At 52.2% G+C, this 18,553-nt stretch overlaps 1 protein-coding gene across 8 annotated transcripts in view; it reads left to right on the forward strand.

The window, feature by feature from the left end:
- Positions 1-6,775: 6,775 nt before the first annotated feature.
- The window catches only part of trim55a (tripartite motif containing 55a), a 176,301-nt gene continuing 164,523 nt past the window's right edge, over positions 6,776-18,553 (forward strand). For 3 of the 8 annotated variants that reach the window (XR_015079012.1, XM_085993064.1, XM_085993063.1), the window contains exon 1: positions 6,776-7,084. Coding sequence is in view for 7 of the 8 variants with exons in the window: in XM_085993064.1 (XP_085849190.1) it covers positions 6,920-7,084 (165 nt within the window). In the remaining variant the exon portion in view is untranslated. The remainder of the gene's footprint in view (positions 7,085-18,553) is intronic. The other 5 variants (XM_085993061.1, XM_085993062.1, XM_085993066.1 and 2 more) reach the window with 4 other exon arrangements.

Genomic DNA, 18,553 nt, shown 5'->3' on the forward strand with positions numbered 1-18,553 from the left:
CGCTAGGTCGATGCCTTGGCCATCTTTGTGTGGCCCCTGCCCGCCCTGCTGCTCCTCCTCAAAGTAAGGCCATTGGCTGCTGCAAGGCTGGGGGCAGGCTCCAGAGGGGCACATGTCGTGACGGCAGATGCCCTTGGGGGTCGGCCTAGTCATGGTCTGGCCGTCGAGCGGGCGGCTGTTGAATGCTGCAGCTGTGGCTGGCCAGCATCAGTCGTTGCAGCAGCTCCTGGCAGCTCCACTGGGGGAGTGGCAGTGGCGGCTGGAGGAATGGGGGCAAGCTGGCGGATGGCAGGCGCTCGCTGGTCGCCTGAGACACTGGCACTCGCCCAGGCCAGCACTGCAGCATGCGCACCAATCTGCCGAGGGACAGACCGCTGTGCTGCTGCAGCGCGCCGGGTGCCCTGGCGATGCCTGGCTGACACAGCGAGTGTGGCAGCAGTGAGTGCCCGTGTTGACCTGTTCAGTGACTGCATCAGAGCACCCAGTGACTGCACGGCACCACTGATCACCTGGCCACTCGCTGCCTGAGCTGCCCCGAATTCCGCCCGACTGGTGGCCTGTGAGGCCCCAACGTCGGTGACACTCCGAGAGAGGGACTCGATGGCCTCAGGCAACCGTGCCACTACCCCCATGAGCTCCGTGTGCCGCCGCTCCGAGTCCGCGGACAAGTCCTTGAGGCGTTCCATCTCCTCGGCGAAGACCATCTCCGGACTGGAGGCCAGATTCTCCCTCGGGGGAGAAGGCCGCCGAGCTGGCCGACCCTTCCTGCGTTGCTGGAGGCCGCTGGGCCCAGCAATTGGACTCCCCTCCGACCCTTCCCCCCTCTGGGGAGAAGGCCGCCGACCTGGCACCCCCCTCCCGCGTTTCTGCAGGCCGCAGGTCCCATGAGCTCCCCTCCCCTCCGACACTTCCGCGACGCTCCCCTCCAGGGAAGACGTGTCCCCTACATTGGCATGGGTTGCCATGGCTGAGGGTTCCCCTGATGGGCCGCCTTCCTCTTGCTCCTCCTCCTCCTCCTCCTCTGAGGGGCTGTCACTGGCAAGTTCAGGGACCTCCTCCTCACCATCTGTAACCAGGAAGGCACAAGAGTAGCTTTAGAGTGAGGAGAGGCCGTCAGCGAGGGATGCATGAGTGGTGGCATTCAGCGCATTGGTCGGACAGTGGCAAAGGATGTAGATCTGATGCGCAAGTGGGACGAGAGAGGTCCAAACGTGGATGTCCTTACCATTGGTGCCCAGAACAGGGTCGGCATCTCCACATGCAACAGGGCCAATCACCCGGGCACCCATGATGCGCTCCACGCGATGTTGAAGCTCGGTGAGCGGCTGGATCTGGGGTCGGCCTCCCCCGGTCGCAGTCCGGCTCTTCCGATTATTAGCCAGCTTGGCCTGCAAGAGAAAGGACGACCTCTAAGTACAGTGTGTCGCCCTGATCTTGTGTGCACTGCCTCCCATGGTGGAATAGCCTGGCCAGTGTGTCGCCCTGATCTTGTGTGCACTGCCTCCCATGGTGGAATAGCCTGGCCAGTGTGTCGCCCTGATCTTGTGTGCACTGCCTCCCATGGTGGAATAGCCTGGCCAGTGTGTCGCCCTGATCTTGTGTGCACTGCCTCCCATGGTGGAATAGCCTGGCCAGTGTGTCGCCCTGATCTTGTGTGCACTGCCTCCCATGGTGGAATAGCCTGGCCAGTGTGTCGCCCTGATCTTGTGTGCACTGCCTCCCATGGTGGAATAGCTTGGCCAGTGTGTTAAGTGCAGAATGTGCAATTGATGTTCATGCCTGTCCCATAGCTGCTGGATGAGGGCTGGCCATTAGGGCTTTCAGGTCCCTTTGCCCATAATGTGAGGTGCACATGCAAGGATGAGGAGGTCACTGGAAAGGGTACTCACCCTGACAATCCGCGTGAGGTCATTAAACTTTTTGCGGCATTGGACACCGGTCCTGGGGACCTCGCTGTTGGCTGACACCTTGCTGGCGACATGCCTCCAGGCTCTCCGGTAGGCGCGGAGCGGCGCCCTCCTGCCATTGTCCGGGTACAAAATATGGCACCTCTTCTCCACACCACCAACCAGCACACTCAGATCACGCTCTGAGAAGCGCTGCGCTCGTTCACGAGCCCTCTGCATGGCTTCAGGCGCTATTTGGGTCCAGCAGCAGTGTTCAGGCCTAGCTGGAGGGCTCCACTATCCAGGGCGTGGCAGCAGACAAAGTCGACCCTTCCCCCTTAAGAGCTGGCCGGCGCCAGGGCGTCTGCTGTCAATCACGAGATGGCCGCACCTGCGCTGCGCCCGGCCTGGGCGCTCTCGCTCAGCACCTCCGGCTTAGCGCCTAAAGAGAGGCGTCCAGCACCAGTTTTAGCGCTCGAGCAAACCCTTAGGGCGAAGCTCATGAATATCGCAGAAGTGGCCTCGATTTGGCGGCAGGCGCAAACTTTAGCAGCTGCCCGACTTTAACGCCCCAAAAGTGGCTACAATGAATTTCTAGGCCATATTGTTTTTAAAAAAAGTGAATTACTTTCTAAATCTTTTATCTAATCTCATTAATTTTCCTACCTTTCCCCGTTTTTGCAGGTAGGCCTCGAAGCCTGGGCATCTGTTGCCAGCCATGCTGGACCCTAGGCAATTGTTTTGTGGCAAGCTCCTCCCACCCCTCACCCCCCTGCTGGGCCCGATTCCGAACCAGCGGCCAGGCATCTTGGTAAAGGCTGGCTGGGCTCACTGCAACCTCCTTGCGCCTCATTCGGGGGTGGGGGGGCTCGGGAGGGGAGGGGGAGCGGAGAGGGTTACCCCGGCAACCGGGCTCGCCAGCTGCAATCGGCCGCTCAGGCCCAGGCCCGGAGAACGGGAGGTGGAGAGGGGAGGAGGGTTACCAAGGCAACCGGGCCCGGCCAGCCGCAATCGGCCGCCTCAGGCCCGGTCTCGGGAGGGCGGGGCTCGGGCTCACCGGGGCGCTGCGCTCGGCATGTCAGTGCGTGGGGCGGCACGGAGCTCAGCAGAGCCATCGCCTGCAGTGGGGAGCGGGTCTGCTGGCTCCCCCACTCCCTTTCTCCCCCCGTCCTTCCCCCACCTCCGCCACCCCTCCCCTCTCCCCCACCCCTCCACTCTCCCCCACCCCTCCCCTCTCTCCCTCCCCTCCCCTCTCCCCCTCCCCTCCTCTCCCACTCCCCCTCCCCTCCCCTTCCCTTCCCTCCCACCCCTCCCCCTCCCCCCTTCCTACCCCCCTCCCCTTCCCCCCTCCCCCTCCCCTTCCCCCCCTCCCCCCTCCCCTTCCTACCCCCCTCCCCTTCCTCCCCCCCTCCCCTCTCTCCCCCCTCCTCCCCCCCTCCTCCCCCTCCCCTCCCCTTCCTCCCCCCTCCCCTTCCTCCCCCCTCCCCCTCCCCTCCCCCTCCCCTCCCCCTCCCCCTCCCCTTCCCCCCTCCCCTTCCGCCCCCTCCCCCTCCCCTCCCCCTCCCCTCCCCTTCCCCTTCCCCCCAGTCGCCCTCTCTCTCCCCCTTCCCTTTCCCCCCCTTCCCCTCCCTCCTTCCCCCCTCCCCCTTCCCCTTCCCCCCCTCCCCCCCTCCTACCCCCCCTCCTTCCCCCCTTCCTTCCCCCCCTCCTTTCCCCCCCTCCTCCTTCCCCCCTCCTTCGCTCTGTGACGTGAAGGTTGACCAAACCTACAGGGGGAGCGCGCTGCGTCACGGGGGGCATTTCATGGCGTGTGTGGGTGGGGCCTAATCTTTCAAACTGCCATTAGTGCGGGCGGACAGTATACAAAAAACGTTCAAAAATCCGCTCATTAGCGGTTGGCCAATCATACGGAGGAATCCGCTCATTAGCATTGAGTGACGTGAAGGTTGACCAATTGTACGGGGGGAGCGTGCTGCATGACGGGGGGCGTTTCATGGCGTGTGTGGGTGGGGCCTAATCTTTCAAACTGCCGTTAGGCAGGAGCGCGAAAAACTACAGACAACCACGCGGCGATAAACTGATAAACTGCGACCATACAACAGCCAGAAAAACATCGACCAAAATAAATCCAGCAGCGGAGCGTTGTCGGAGGCCCACAGCAGGAGCTCATCAGGGCTCACTCGGGCCGGGCCTGAGGCGATACGCTGCGCACGGGGGCTCCGGTTCACCGGAGCGGCAGGGGTCCATCGGGCCAGGCCTGAGGCGCTCCTTCCCCCCCTCTCTCTCCAGGCTAATCCTGAAATAAGTCCAGCAGTGGAGCGGTGTCGGAGGCCCGCAGCGAGAGCTCATCAGGGCTCACTCGGGCCGGGCCTGAGACGATACGCTGCGAGCGGGGCTCCGGTTCACCGGAGCGGCAGGGGTCCATCCGGCTGGGCCTGAGGCGCTCCTTCCCCCCAGTCTCTCTCTCTCTCTTCCCCCCAGTCTCTCTCTCTTCCCCCCAGTCTCTCTCTCCCACCCAGTCTCTCTCTCTCTCTCTTCCCCCCAGTCCCTCTCTCCCCCCAGTCTCTCTCTCCCCCATCTTTCTCTCTCCCCCAGTCTCTCTCTCTCCTTCCCCCTCTCTCTCTCTCTCTCCCCCTCTCTCGCTCTCTCTCCTTCCCCCTTTCTCTCTCTCTCCTTCCCCTCTCTCTTTCCCTCTCTCTCTCTCTTTCTCTCTCTCTCTCTCTCCTTCCCACACAGACAGACAGACCTCATTTATATATATAAAAATTATTTCTACCTTTTTCATAACAACATGCCCTCAATAAACCCTCGGCACCGCCGGGCACTCCAGCTAGTACTTTATAAATGCAAGTTGTTGTTGCATTTGTCAGGCCATGGATGGTCTATTTAGGAAAGTTACTGTGGTTTGATTCCCCAAAACACAAGGGCTACTGATGGACTCTATCTATTAACCTATTGAATTTCCTTAGTAGTAAAGGAATTCCACTCCCTCAATGTCCAGCTGGTATGTGACCAGCAGCAATGATTTGCTCATGTGAGTGCTCGCTTTGTTGGTAGCTTTTTTCATATGGCAGCCGAGCCTGCCAGCTGTCTTTAGCGAAGACATTAAGGTATCTCATGTTTTGCTTAACAACTCTGTAATGATATGCAGTAACATGTCATTCTAGAATGGTACACTAGGTGTAGCTGTATGTTTTAGTAGTGGGCTACATCTATAGGGGTTGTCTGGTTTAACACGTGGCACTGGTGGAGAGAGTCAACATGGCTACTGTATACAAGTCAACATGGCTGAATAAATGACTAGCACAAGCTAGCTGTTCATAATAAAAACGTCTATTTATTTATGAACATAACAAACTCATGCACTCTTTAGCAATTTGTCTTTATCTGGATGAACCCAGAAGAGCTGATGAGCTGGGAACACGGTGCCTGGGATATACCCCCTTTTCAATTTGAAAACTGGGATACATGGAAGACAAAATAATTCAATTGTTGGATCAAATTTAACAAATTAATAAGATGGTTTCCTGAACTCCATCTAGATGTAGACCCCAGGTCATTTGAACACATTACCCAGTCCTTCAACTTAATTTGATTGATTTGAGAACAAAACAAGTAGGGGCATAAATTTGTTTAAGGCGGTAGCTTCAATGGACAGGAAAATCGGACGGAGTGCAAAACGGGATGGCGAGTCACTATCATCCGTTTTGCACTATTACCCAAGACAAATTTATACCTGTAGTCTTTGTTAAGTGGTTTATACTTGCTTTGCAATCAAAATGTATTGGCATAGGAAAAAAATTGTGAATCAGGCAAAATGAGGTTGTGTTGGCTCATGGCCTGGGCTCACCTCTGCCACCAGCACTGTGGGCAGGAATTCACCTGTGCTGAATTTTGTGATGGCAGTCACTCCCTCTAATTTAAATAGACTGCAGACACAGGAAAAACTTGCCCAAGACCAGGGCTTGTAATACATTTGGGTACTAAATCCAGCAAGGCAGTAGCCCTTAAAGGGTGCAGCATGGCATAAAAAAGAAAGTTGTGATGGTGTCAGAAAAGTGGACTTATTGTTCACAGTGACACATGGGTAACATTGGAGGGTTCTCGCAAAATCAGGGCTAATGTCTTAGAAGGGATATTTTGCATGCCAGTCAATGATGTGTACCCTGTACAGCACATGCAAAAGCAACTTCAAATCAGCAGCCACATCTCAAAAAACTTACTTATGATTTGAATTTTCACAAAATGATTCATCATAGTTCGAATATACCTTTAAAACACTTTAAAATTTAAATATTTATTCATTTTTCATTTTTTTGCAAAGCAATATGCGTAAAGTATTTAAATATTATTATTAGGAGACATTTCATATTTTTACATTTAAACCAAAAGTGATACTATAGTCTGCTGAATCAGTATGATAAATACTTACTACGTATAGTATCTCTCGGCTATTTAAAACTTTTGGCTTGGCTCTAGGTTTGAGTGAGCCTGTGCAGAACTGTCAAGGTTGTTAGCACTCACTGTCATGATACCAAGATATTTTAATAAAACACAATTTGCATATTAGTTCACTGCTGTCTTGGGGGCTGTGAATTTGGCAAAAGTTATTACGGGAAGTTCTTTTTGACGTTGTTTGGTTCAATTTGGGTTAAAGAACATTTCTTTCTGAATGTCAGTGTCCAGAGAAGCAGCTGTTTTGGATGTGAGTGCTGACAGGTGTAAGTTTGGGGAGACAGAGAGAAGATAGACAGCAGCTCTGGCAGTCAGTCTCATTCAGTGTCAGTTTCATATAAGGACATAGCGATGCACAGCAAACATAGCAACGCCTGACGTACTGCTGCTAAAAACAACATCAAACCCACCAACCCGATTCAAGGTAATGTTACCCATGCAGAAACATCAAGAAGTGTTCTAATCAATTAGGTCACAACCTCAGTCCTAGTCAGGAAGAAAGGAAAAGGAGAAGCTGGAGCGGTTTAATTTCTGAAAGTAACTTTACGAGTTAGCCCTGAACTCGGAAACTTTCTGACATGACTTCCATGGACTACAACCTTTTGTGCAATGACCGGCAAACCATGGACAACTTGGAAAAGCAGCTGATTTGCCCGATCTGTTTAGAAATGTTTTCCAAACCAGTTGTTATTCTCCCATGTCAGCATAACCTGTGCCGGAAGTGTGCGAATGACATGTTTCAGGTAAGTTAACGACTGTAGGGACAGTGTATAAATCACTCGAATGAGAAAGCACTAAATTAACTAATTTGTAGAGCTGTGATCACAATGTGAGATTTCTCCTGCTGATGTAAAGGAGAGAATGGTCTCCGAGATCAGACAACGGATATTGGGGAACATTTATCCCAGCAAAGGCTGGAGCAGGGTTGGGTGTTACCCTAAGTTCTGTGCAAGATTTTCTTTCTTACTTAAATTTTTCTAAGGAATTCTATGGAAAAATAGCTCTCTTGTGAACACGGTTCAAAGAAGCTTTTTCATGGAATTGGAATTGATGAGTAGTGGGGTTGGGAGATTTGAGCCTGTGTTAGGGATCCATGCCTTTGTTACCTCTAGACTTGACTATTTCAACGCACTCCTGGCCAGCCTCCCATCTTCCACTCTCCATAAACTTAAGCTCATCTAAAACTCTGCTGCCCATATCCTAATTCGCACTAAGTCCCGTTCACCCTTCACCCCTGTGCTCGCTGACCTGAATTGCCTCCAGGTTAAGCAACGTCTCTATTTTAAAATTCTCATCCTTGTTTCCAAATCCCTCCATGGCCTTGCCCCTCCCTATCTCTGTAACCTCCTCCAGCCCTACAACCTCCGAGATATCTGCACTCCTCCAATTCTGGCCTCTTGCGCATCCCTGATTTTAATCGCTCCATCATTGGCGGCTGTGCCTTCAGCTGCTGAGGCCCTAAGTTCTGGAATTCCCTCCCTAAACCTCTCCGCCTCTCTACCTCTTTTTCCTCCTTTACGATGCCCCTTAAAACCTAACTCATCTGCCCTAATATCCCCCCCCTTATGTAGCTCAGTGTCAAATTTTGTTTGATAATGCTCCTGTGAGGTGCATGGGGACATTTTACTACGCTAAAGGCACTATATAAATGCAAGTTGTTGTTTTTATTAGCAAATCTCCATTAATAATCATGTGGGTTGATAAAATATACTGTATTTCACCTTACCTTAATGCTGGGCACTGCATCCCTAACACAGGCCCCAAAATTCCTCAGGGCGTGATCCCAGCATTTACATTGGGATTGTACCTGTCAGTGCCCCCCAGTGCTGACTGTGCCAGAGTTACAGGGTCAGTGAGAAGCACAAGTGAGAGGTGAATCTCCGGTGCTCGTCTACCCCATACGGACGGAAACTCCACTGCCACCCACCATTAAGGAGCGGGGATTGTCCAGGCTTTCAGCCGACCCTAGCCACCTCCTCCTCAGCCCCCTGTGTAAGGGGGCCGATCTATTTTCTTTTCCATTTTCTTGGGTGGGAGAGAATCAAGGTCATTTCTTTGGCCTGGAGCCCACCAGTGGGGCCCACTTTTGCTCAGCTGGAGGCTAGCATGACTCAACTCACAGTGCATACTGGCCTCTAAAGATGCCAAATCCCAACCAAGCCAATGGAATGGGAACTCTCGCAGTGGAGATTCCCTGCCCCTGGCTCTTCTCCCTAATCACATTTGCCTTGCAAGGAGTGGGTTATAGGTTGTGCCCCTTACACAGCAAGTCGTAAACCTCCGTAAATGGAGGAGAACTGGCACAGCTGGTTCTCCGCTATTTTCTGGGGGGGTTCTACTGGTCTTCCACTGTAACTGTGATAAGAAACCGATGGAGTCTTTGAGAAATTTTACCCCCACTAGTTTTTTAAATAGCTTTTTAGTGCAGCCGACAGCAAGCTTCACCTTTCCCATTGGTTTTATACTAAACCTATTTCAGCCATTAGACCTCAAGCAGGGCCAGAGAAACTCTTATACCCCTGGGCCCATCAGCTTTGTTTCAGCTCACACACCTGACACCAAATATTGCAGTAATAATCTATGTAGATATCAGGAAAAGCATTATTACTGTAATATTAACCCCACACAAATACTTTAAGCACCTACATGATTTTACATAAAAATTTCCAATGCTTGACATATTCTTTTTGTCATATTCTCTCTCTCCTTCCCTCTTTGTCCTTTTTAATTTAATTTTACTGTTATGTAACTAATATATCCTATTGCACCTATTCTAACTTTTCTTTTCTGCCTTCCTGCTCCCACTATCCATTTTGAAAGTGAGTGTAACTTTGCAAAAAAGGTACTATGGGCTAGATTTTCAGTATAGACAGTTTTGGGGCGCTAACCTTAGCGCCCGCCCGAAGTTAGCGCCCGCCCCAAAGTAGCGCCCCGTTGCCGGAAATTCAGTGGCTTCGCCCTAAGAGGTTGGTGGAGCGCTAAAAGAGGCGTTCCACTACTATCTTTAGGCGCTAAGCCGGCGGTGCAGAGCACAGCGCCCGAGCTCGGGCGCAGCGCACGGCGGACACTCTGGTGCCAGTGAGCTCTTAAAGGGGAATGTGTTTTTTTCAAAGGCAGAGTCTGGGGGGGGGGGGGAAAAGAGGTGGTGGTGGTGGTGGTGGTGGTGGGTGGTGGTGGTGGTGGTGGTGGTGGTGGTGGTGGTAAATACACCGTTCACAACAACACACTGGATCCTTCCACACAACACATGCAGACTGCCTTTTATAGTGCAGGAGGAGTGCCCTTTAATTTGCGCTCCCCAGGATGTGTTGCGTTCCATTTTACAAACGCTCTGGACGCCAGCCGCACAATGGGGCGGTCCGACTGAAGTTTGGATTCGAGGCGGCCAAAGGGCGTTGCACGAGGATGTGACGTCATTTTCTGCGCGCGCATCCGGGCGGCCGCTAAACTTTGCGCCGGCGCTAACGGGCAACTTAATTTGGGGCGGGGCGCAAACTGCGCTGCGCCCGGGCGCTACACGCATAGCGCCCGAAAATCACTTCTCTTAAGGCGCTAACTGCTGGCGCAAGCAACTGAAAATCTAGCCCTATTTGTTTTGTCAAAATCTGTCTCCAAAGGTCAGTTTTCCAGCCAAACAAAAAGCAAAAAATTGACAGGGTCACAGTATAGAGTCGAGTACTTAGTAGCCTCGATAGCCCTAGAGTGTCCAGATAGGTAAACTTGTCTATGATGCTTGTAGGATTAATACACTGATCTCTTCCTTATCATATAATCTTTAATGTTGGCGACGTTATCAAATGAATGCTTACTGGAGATGTTAAACCATTTAAAATAAATGGGTTAAAGCATACTGATGTGCCTCAATAATTCCGAGACTCGAAGTTAGCAGAACAAAAACGAGGCTTTTATTAACTTAGAAAGTAACACGTAAGAGAGAGAGATGTCTTCCTTCTGGAGACTGAGGCCAGACTGAAGCTAGCTTACAAATGGGGCCAGGTATGGGCGGAGCCCTACACACAGCACATTCCAGCACATTCCAGTATACAATACAGCACATTCCAGTACACAATACAATGAGGTCTGGGGGAAGGGAAATGACACTGAAACCGATCTCAGTCACAGGCAGTGGTGAATGGAATATTTCATCACATTCACCCCTTCTATAGATTTAGTCTGTTCGGGGGTTTGATAGTCCTCTGCGACCGACGTGGCTGTTGCGGTGCCGCGGGTGTCGGCTGGGTGTCCCCGGTAGCCTCCTGGGTCTCTGCCGGGGGTGCCGCCAGGGTTGTTGGAGGGGTAGTTGGTGGGGGTGCCGTTGGTCGGTGTTCTTCTGGGGGTGATGAAAGAGTAGTGGGTGGGTAAGAGTTGCTGTGATTGTCGTTGCCGCTATTGCCGTGGTTGTTGTCGATGCCGGCTGGGGCGACGTCTTTTATGGACACGGTGTCCTCCCTTCCGTCGGCGTGCCGGAAATATGCGTATTGGGGGTTGGCGTGGAGTAGGTGTACTGGCTCCACGAGAGGGTCCGTCTTGTGGCCCCTCACATGCCTTCGCACGAGTACCGGACCTGGGGTGGAGAGCCATGACGGCATGGATACGCCTGAGGTGGATTTCCGGGGAAAGACAAACATTCGTTCATGAGGCGTGGTATTAGTGGCCGTACACAATAGCGACCGTATCGAATGGAGCACATCCGAGAGGACTTCCTGCCAGCGGGAGATAGGGAGGCCCTTGGTCCTTAGAGCTAGAGTGACTGCTTTCCATACTGTCCCGTTCTCTCGCTCCACTTGGCCGTTACCCCGGGGGTTGTAGCTGGTGGTACGGCTCGTGGCGATCCCCTTGGACAGCATGTACTGGCGTAGCTCTTCACTCATGAAGGATGCCCCCCTATCCGTATGGATGTAGCTCGGCATACCGAACAGGCAGAACAGGCTGTTGAGGCATTTAATGACCGTGGCGCTGGTCATGTCTGGGCAGGGGAAGGTGAATGGGAACCGGGAGTATTCATCCACAATGTTCAGGAAGTAAACATTGCGGTCGACGGATGGGAGGGGGCCCTTGAAATCTAAGCTGAGCCGCTCAAAGGGCCGTGTAGCTTTGATTAAGTGAGCTCTATCTGGGCGGTAGAACCGAGGCTTGCACTCAGCGCAAGTGCGGCAGTTCCTGGTCAGGGACCGAACTTCCTCAATCGAGTAGGGTAAGTTACGGGACTTTATGAAGTGGAACAGCCGCGTGACCCCTGGGTGGCAGAGGTCGTTGTGGAGGGTCTGTAGCCGATCCCCGGTGGCGCTGGCACACATCCCTCGTGAGAGGGCGTCAGGGGATTCGTTAAGGGCCCCTGGCTGGTAAATGATGTCGTACTCGAAGGTGGAGAGCTCGATCCGCCACCTAAGAATCTTATCATTTTTAATCTTCCCCCTCTGTTTATTATTGAACATAAACGCTACCGACCGCTGGTCGGTAAGTAGGGTGAAGCGTTTGCCGGCTAGGTAGTGGCGCCAGTGGCGCACTGCCTCCACGATGGCTTGGGCCTCCTTTTCCACGGAGGAGTGTCTGATCTCGGGCCCTTGGAGGGTCTTCGAGAAGAAAGCTACGGGCCGCCCCGCCTGGTTGAGGGTGGCCGCCAAGGCGAAGTCAGACGCATCACTTTCCACTTGAAATGGAGTGTTCTCGTCCACTGCCTGTGGCGTGGCCCGCTCAATATCCTGCTTAATGCTTTTGAAGGCGGCGTGGGCCTCAGCAGAGAGCAGGAAAGAGGATGCTTTCAAGAGGGGGCGGGCTTTGTCGGAGTAGTTGGGGACCCATTGGGAATAATAAGAAAATAACCCCAGGCACCTTTTCAGGGCTTTGGGAGTGTTGGGCAGGGGCAGCTCCCGTAGGGGGCGCAATCGGTCGGGGTCTGGCCCGATTTCCCCATTCTCCACCACGCTGCCTAGTATGCAGAGGCGCGTGGTGTTGTAAATGCACTTGTCCTCGTTGTAGGTGAGGTTGAGTTTTTGTGCGGTTTTCAGGAACCTCTCGAGGTTCGAGTCGTGATCCTGCTGGTTGTGACCGCAGATGGTGACGTTGTCGAGGTAGGGGAAGGTTGCCTGTAAGTGGTGGTCATCGACCATGCGGTCCATCTCCCTCTGGAAGACTGAGACCCCATTCGTCACCCCAAAGGGGACTCTGAGGAATTGGTAGAGGCGTCCGTTCGCCTCGAAGGCGGTGTACGGGCGGTCCTCTGGTCTGATAGGGAGCTGGTGGTACGCTGACTTGAGGTCGATGGTGGAGAACACCCGGTATTGGGCGATTTGGTTCACCATTTCTGATATGCGGGGTAGCGGGTAGGTGTCTAGTAGGGTGTACCTGTTGATCGTTTGACTATAGTCGATCACCATCCGTTTCTTCTCGCTACCCCTTACCACTACCACTTGGGCGCGCCACGGGCTGTTGCTGCGTTCAATAATGCGCTCTTTCAGGAGCCTGTCTACCTCGGTCGCGATAAACTGCCTGTCCTCCCAGCTGTACCTCCTGCTTTTGGTCGCTATTGGCCGGCAGTTAGGGGTAAGGTTCGCGAATAGCTAAGGTGGCTTTACCTTCAGGGTAGCCAGACCGCACACTGTGAGGGGCGGCTGGGACCCACCGTACTTGAGCGTGATGCTTTGGTGGTTGCACTGGAAATCCAGGCCCAAGATCACGCTCGCACATAGGTTCTTCATGATTAATACTTTAAAATTATCATATACAGTTCCGTTAACGCACAATTGTACCGTGCAGTAACCCAGAATGGTCGATGTCTGGGTTTTATCAGCCATAGAGATGGTACCCTGAGTAGGGACCACCTTTAGGGAGAGTTGTTGTGCCAGTTCTGGGTGGATAAAGCTCTCCGTGCTTCCACTGTCAATTAAGCATTTAACCCGGCACCCGTTTACCTCGATGTCCACCATTGATCTGGATAGCGGGTGCGGCCTGGTCTGGTCCACTGTGACCGATGCCACTGTAGGGCCCTGATCGATACAAGATGGCGTCCACGCTGTCTGCTCACAAGATGGCGGACCCCACGAGGTCGGGCAAGATGGCGTCCAAGATGGCCGCTCCCACGGCGCACACGCGGCGGTGGCGGGTTTTCCGGCGGTTGGTTTTCTGGCGGGGTTCCCTCTGCACACCTTTCCGAAGTGCCCCTTCTTACCGCACTTAAAGCAGATGGTGCCTTTCGCCGGGCACAGGTTTCTGGTGTGCTTTGGCTGCCCGCAGAAGTAGCAGTTGGGTCCCTGACGCGTCGCGGCTGTCGTAGGGCTTCTGGGGGGAGAGCGGGGCCCAGCCGGTGTCGGGCTGTCGGGCGGGGAAGATGCCTTCCAAGATGGCGGCGCCCTCGGTGCACACGTGGCGGCGTGGACGGCGCGGGCTGAAGAGTAGGCGTCCGAGTTTCTCTGGGCCACATCCAGGGATCGCGCGGTGTCCGCAGCCTGTTTCAGGTCCAACCCCGTTTTTCCCAGCAGTCTTTGCCGGATGTAAGTGGAGCTGAGGCCTGTGATGAAGGCATCGCGAACAAGCTCGTCAGTGTACACTGCGGCTTTTACATCTCGGCACTTGCAGTCTTTGCCAAGCATTTTCAGGGTGCTTAGGAACTCCTCCACCGATTCCCCAGGTCGTCGTGCGCGGGTAGCGAGCAGGTGCCTAGCATACACCTCATTCGTAGGCTGCTGGTAATGCGCCTTTAAGATGTCGCAGGCGGCCAGGTACGTCTCGGCGTCTTGGATGAGGGGGTAAACCCGGTGGCTTACCCAATTCCGCAGAATTCCGAGTCTCATCCTCGCAGCGTCCGTAGCATCTTTGACGGCTGCGGAATTGTCCAGGAAGAATTCCATACACTCAAACCAGTGTCCGAAGCGTGCTGATGCGTCCGGAGCATGTTGATCCAAATCCAAACGTTCGGGTTTCAGGAGTTGATCCATAGTGTTGAAAAATAAGTTAATAAAATTGATGTGCCTCAATAATTCCGAGACTCGAAGTTAGCAGAACAAAAACAAGGCTTTTATTAACTTAGAAAGTAACACGTAAGAGAGAGAGATGTCTTCCTTCTGGAGACTGAGGCCAGACTGAAGCTAGCTTACAAACGGGGCCAGGTATGGGCGGAGCCCTACACACAGCACATTCCAGCACATTCCAGTATACAATACAGCACATTCCAGTACACAATACAATGAGGTCTGGGGGAAGGGAAATGACACTGAAACTGATCTCAGTCACAGGCAGTGGTGAATGGAATATTTCATCACACATACATTAAATTAATGGAAAGAGGACTTTGCATAAACACAGTAAGTACTCGTATAATTACCTTGCCAACAGTAATTTCTATTCCTAACACCTTTATGTTAAATGTGCATAATAGTTTTTTTATTTGTTCTATATGACATTCATAGGAGCTAATGTACCAAGAGGGAGTTGTTAGCAGTAGTGTCAGGAATATACCCATTCTCCTGCTGTTCGTATGTACAGTATGATGAAACTTCTTTACGTTCTACAAAAAAATCATTAAAAAGTGTAAAGAGGATCCTGAAATGGAGGAGTGTTTCGAAGCCTGCACCAGGCCTAGGATTTGTTTAACATGAGCCAGCTCAGGAAGCTGCAGCTGTACATTTCCACTCCCTGCAGTTTGACCTGCATTTTCCTGACAGTTCATAGTGTGGGGACAGTTGGCAGAGATACACTATCATGCGTATCACTCTGTCTGACTACTGTGGAGGCCAGCAACACCAGTTTAAATGGGTGTGTGCTGAGCAGAAAATAGAGTTCTCTGGAGTGCCCCTGAGAGAGATAGCTTTATATATTTATGAAAAATAAATTACTTAATTCTTTTACTAATGTTAATCCAATCTGAAACTATAGCAATGTTTTATTAGTTAATTTATTCAATTTAATTCCAGTGTAAATGGACTTTTTTTTACTATGTATGTCATATATTCCATAAGCTCTCCTTATGCTTGAAAAAATAATCTGACATTCGAAAGGCCAGATAGAGTACTGTTCAAATAAAAAAAAGACCACAACTGTTTTCTGTATTTATTAGCTCATTATTGAGCTAGAAGATTGTGGGTTGAAGCCTCACTCCAGGACTTGAGCACATAATCCAGACTGACTGACACTCTGTTCACAGTTGATGGAGTGCTGCATTACCAGATAGGCCGTCTTTAGCACGAGACATTAAATCCAGCCACAGCCTTTTTGTTCAGGTGGCTGTAAAAATCGCATGCTGCTATTTGAAGAGCAGGGAGTTCTCCTGGTGGCCTGGCCAACATTCCTCCCTGAAGCAGCATCACCAAAACTGATTAACTGCTCATTCATCTAATTTGTGAGATCTTTCTGTGCACAAATGGGCTGGTATGTTTGCCTACATAATAACAGTGACTACACTTCAAAAGTAATACTTTGGGATTTGTAGCGCTTTGGAATGTGACAAGGTGCTTTATAAATGCAAATTCTTTCTTTACACCTATATTTTAAACTAAAGACTATGGTGGCCAATTTTCCAGCCCTCGCCTAAGTATTGGACAGGAGTATCGCACCTGAAGTGTGCTCTTCTGTTCAGGCCCAGGAATGCTGGTATTTTGTGTCCTGGGCCTCAAAGCCTCCAATCAAACCTCCAATATTGGGTTTTTTGGCTCCTGCTCTACTGGTTGGGGTAGGGGCAGGGGGGGGGGGGGGGAGTAGGTTCTCAAAAATCAAACAGAAACTTATCTTCCTGTCTTATGCTTGCCCCTGAGACCCTCACCCCCCCACCAGACTCTCCAATTGGCAGGAGTCCAAGGCCAGACCATATGATTATGTTTCACTGGGAACCCAGTTAATGTTATCATAGGAAAATGAGGTTGAAGACTGGGAATGGCCCCTTCCACCTCATTTGAATGCCTGCAATGGGCCTAGCTCTGCCCTGAAATCCCAGGGCAACATACAGTTGGGTAGGGATCTGGTGAAACACGTCTCTATCCCTTTTTCATGACCTTTTCCCCAAGGAAATAGGGGCTAGATTTTGAGTTGCTTGCGCCAGCAGTTAGCGCCTTAAGAGAAGTGATTTTCGGGCGCTATGCGTGTAGCGCCTGGGCGCAGCGCAGTTTGCGCCCCGCCCCAAATTAAGTTGCCCGTTAGCGCCGGCGCAAAGTTTAGCGGCCGCCCGGATGCGCGCGCAGAAAATGACGTCACATCCTCGTGCAACGCCCTTTGGCCGCTTCGAATCCAAACTTCAGTCGGACCGCCCCATTGTGCGGCTGGCGTCCAGAGCGTTTGTAAAATGGAACGCAACACACCCTGGGGAGCGCAAATTAAAGGGCACTCGTACAAAAGGCACTCTGAATGTGTTGTGTGGAAGTAAGCTGTGTGTTGTTCTGAACGGTCTATTTATGTTTCCGGGCACCAATCTCCTCCTCCTCCTCCTCCTCCTCCTCCTCCTCCTCCTGTTCCCGTTTCCCCCCAGACTTTGCATTTGAAAAAAATACATGCACCCTTCCCCTTTAAGAGCTCACTGGCACCAGAGTGTCTGCCGTGCGCTGCGCCCGAGCTCGGGTGTTGCGCTCTCCACCGCCGGCTTAGCGCCTAAAGATACTAGTGGAACGCCTCTTTTAGCGCTCCACCAACCTCTTAGGGCGAAGCCACTGAATTTCCGGCAACGGGGCGCTACTTTGGGGCGGGCGATAACTTCGGGCGGGCGCTAAGCTTAGCGCCCCAAAACTGTCTATACTGAAAATCTAGCCCTAGATGTTCCTCGGGGCAAAGCAAAGACAGAAAAATTGGCTCTGATATTTTACTATAAGGACCAAAAAGCAGCTAACCTGCCATATGTAGAGTTTTGCTGGGGTGTAAAAGCAAGGACTGAAACACTTCCACACTTCTGTACCCATTGCTGGGATACTGGAAGACTGATGTGATTATGATTGACTGACCAAGCATTTAATTAAAAGCAGCCTTGGCGTGCTAACATAAAGGGGGAAAAATTCAGTTGGTAGCACCACCCGCTAGCACCTTAAGAGGGCGCTAAGTGGGGCACAAAGCAACTAGCGCCCGGGCACGGTGATATCTGCGCCTCTCGCGAAATTAACCAGACATTTTGTGGCGGCGCTAAACAATACCGCCACAATCTACTGCGCCGGCAGATCGTGATGTCAGTCGAGTGCGCAACGCCCCGTTAGCACCCTGGACCGGAAATTGAGTGGTGCCCCCTGCCTTACCGCCTGCCGCTAGCAATGACAGGTTGAGGGGAGTGTTATGCTGTCAGAAAGGGACTAGGGGAGCGCTATTTAAAGGCGACCACTTCCTGCCTTTTTTTGTCGGTTACATTTTTGCACCACGCATTCTGAGAGAGAGAGACTTCTGGAGAGATTCAACACTGTGTGAAAGAGTTTTGAGTACTGAGCAGCACTTTGCAGGTTGGTTTTGATTTGCCCTTCCTTGTATCGATTTAGAAGAGACTATGGGGTCTGCACTCTAAGATCTTCCCCGGTTCTCTCCACTGTTCTTTCCAGCAGATTTGATGTACAGGTCTCTCCAGGCTGAGATTCAAGGCTGCAATGAGCAGGATGTGGATGGAGAGCAAGATCAACCCTTCCCTTTAAGACAAAAACAGAAAATGCAGGAGAAACTCAGCAGGTCAAGTGTAATGTATGTACCTTTAAGGGGGAGAACTACTTTTTACAGCTCCTGTATCCTGTAGTACTGGCAGTGACCACACCTGTATATAAACCCTGAGTACTGATCTGTACAGTCAGTTGCAGTTTGAACCCTCATTCAGTAAACACCTGTTGATCGTTCCCTGCAATCTGTTGTCTGATTATTGAAGGACACAACATTAAGATAAACGGATATAACATTGGCGACGACGCAGATTTGAACCTACCTGCAACTCTGCATCACCTCCCAGGGATTCGCTCCTGTAGAACAGTGGAAGGAGGTCGAGTCCAGAAGCATGGGCGTCGACCACAGGCAACCGCCCAGTCATCCAGCGGAGATTTGAGCATCGCAGGGGAGGCTGTCGAGAGCCAGGCTTGGCTTTCCAGTCACGGTGGTCCAGCGAAACGGGCTGGCAACAGGTACTGCGCAGACCCTTCCCAGACAGCGGCGCCTAGAGCCAACCGAGTGGCACAGAAAAAGGCCGAGCAGTGTCGACGGGGGAGAGAGAGAGGGCAGAGCGCACAGGGCGCAGCCGGTGTTCAGGACCAAGCGGCGTCAACAGGGAGAGA

The sequence above is a fragment of the Somniosus microcephalus genome, chromosome 7 (genome assembly GCF_052327205.1).
Source record: "Somniosus microcephalus isolate GS21.2 chromosome 7, FLI_Smic_1.0, whole genome shotgun sequence".
NCBI classification, from domain to species: Eukaryota; Metazoa; Chordata; class Chondrichthyes; order Squaliformes; family Somniosidae; genus Somniosus; species Somniosus microcephalus.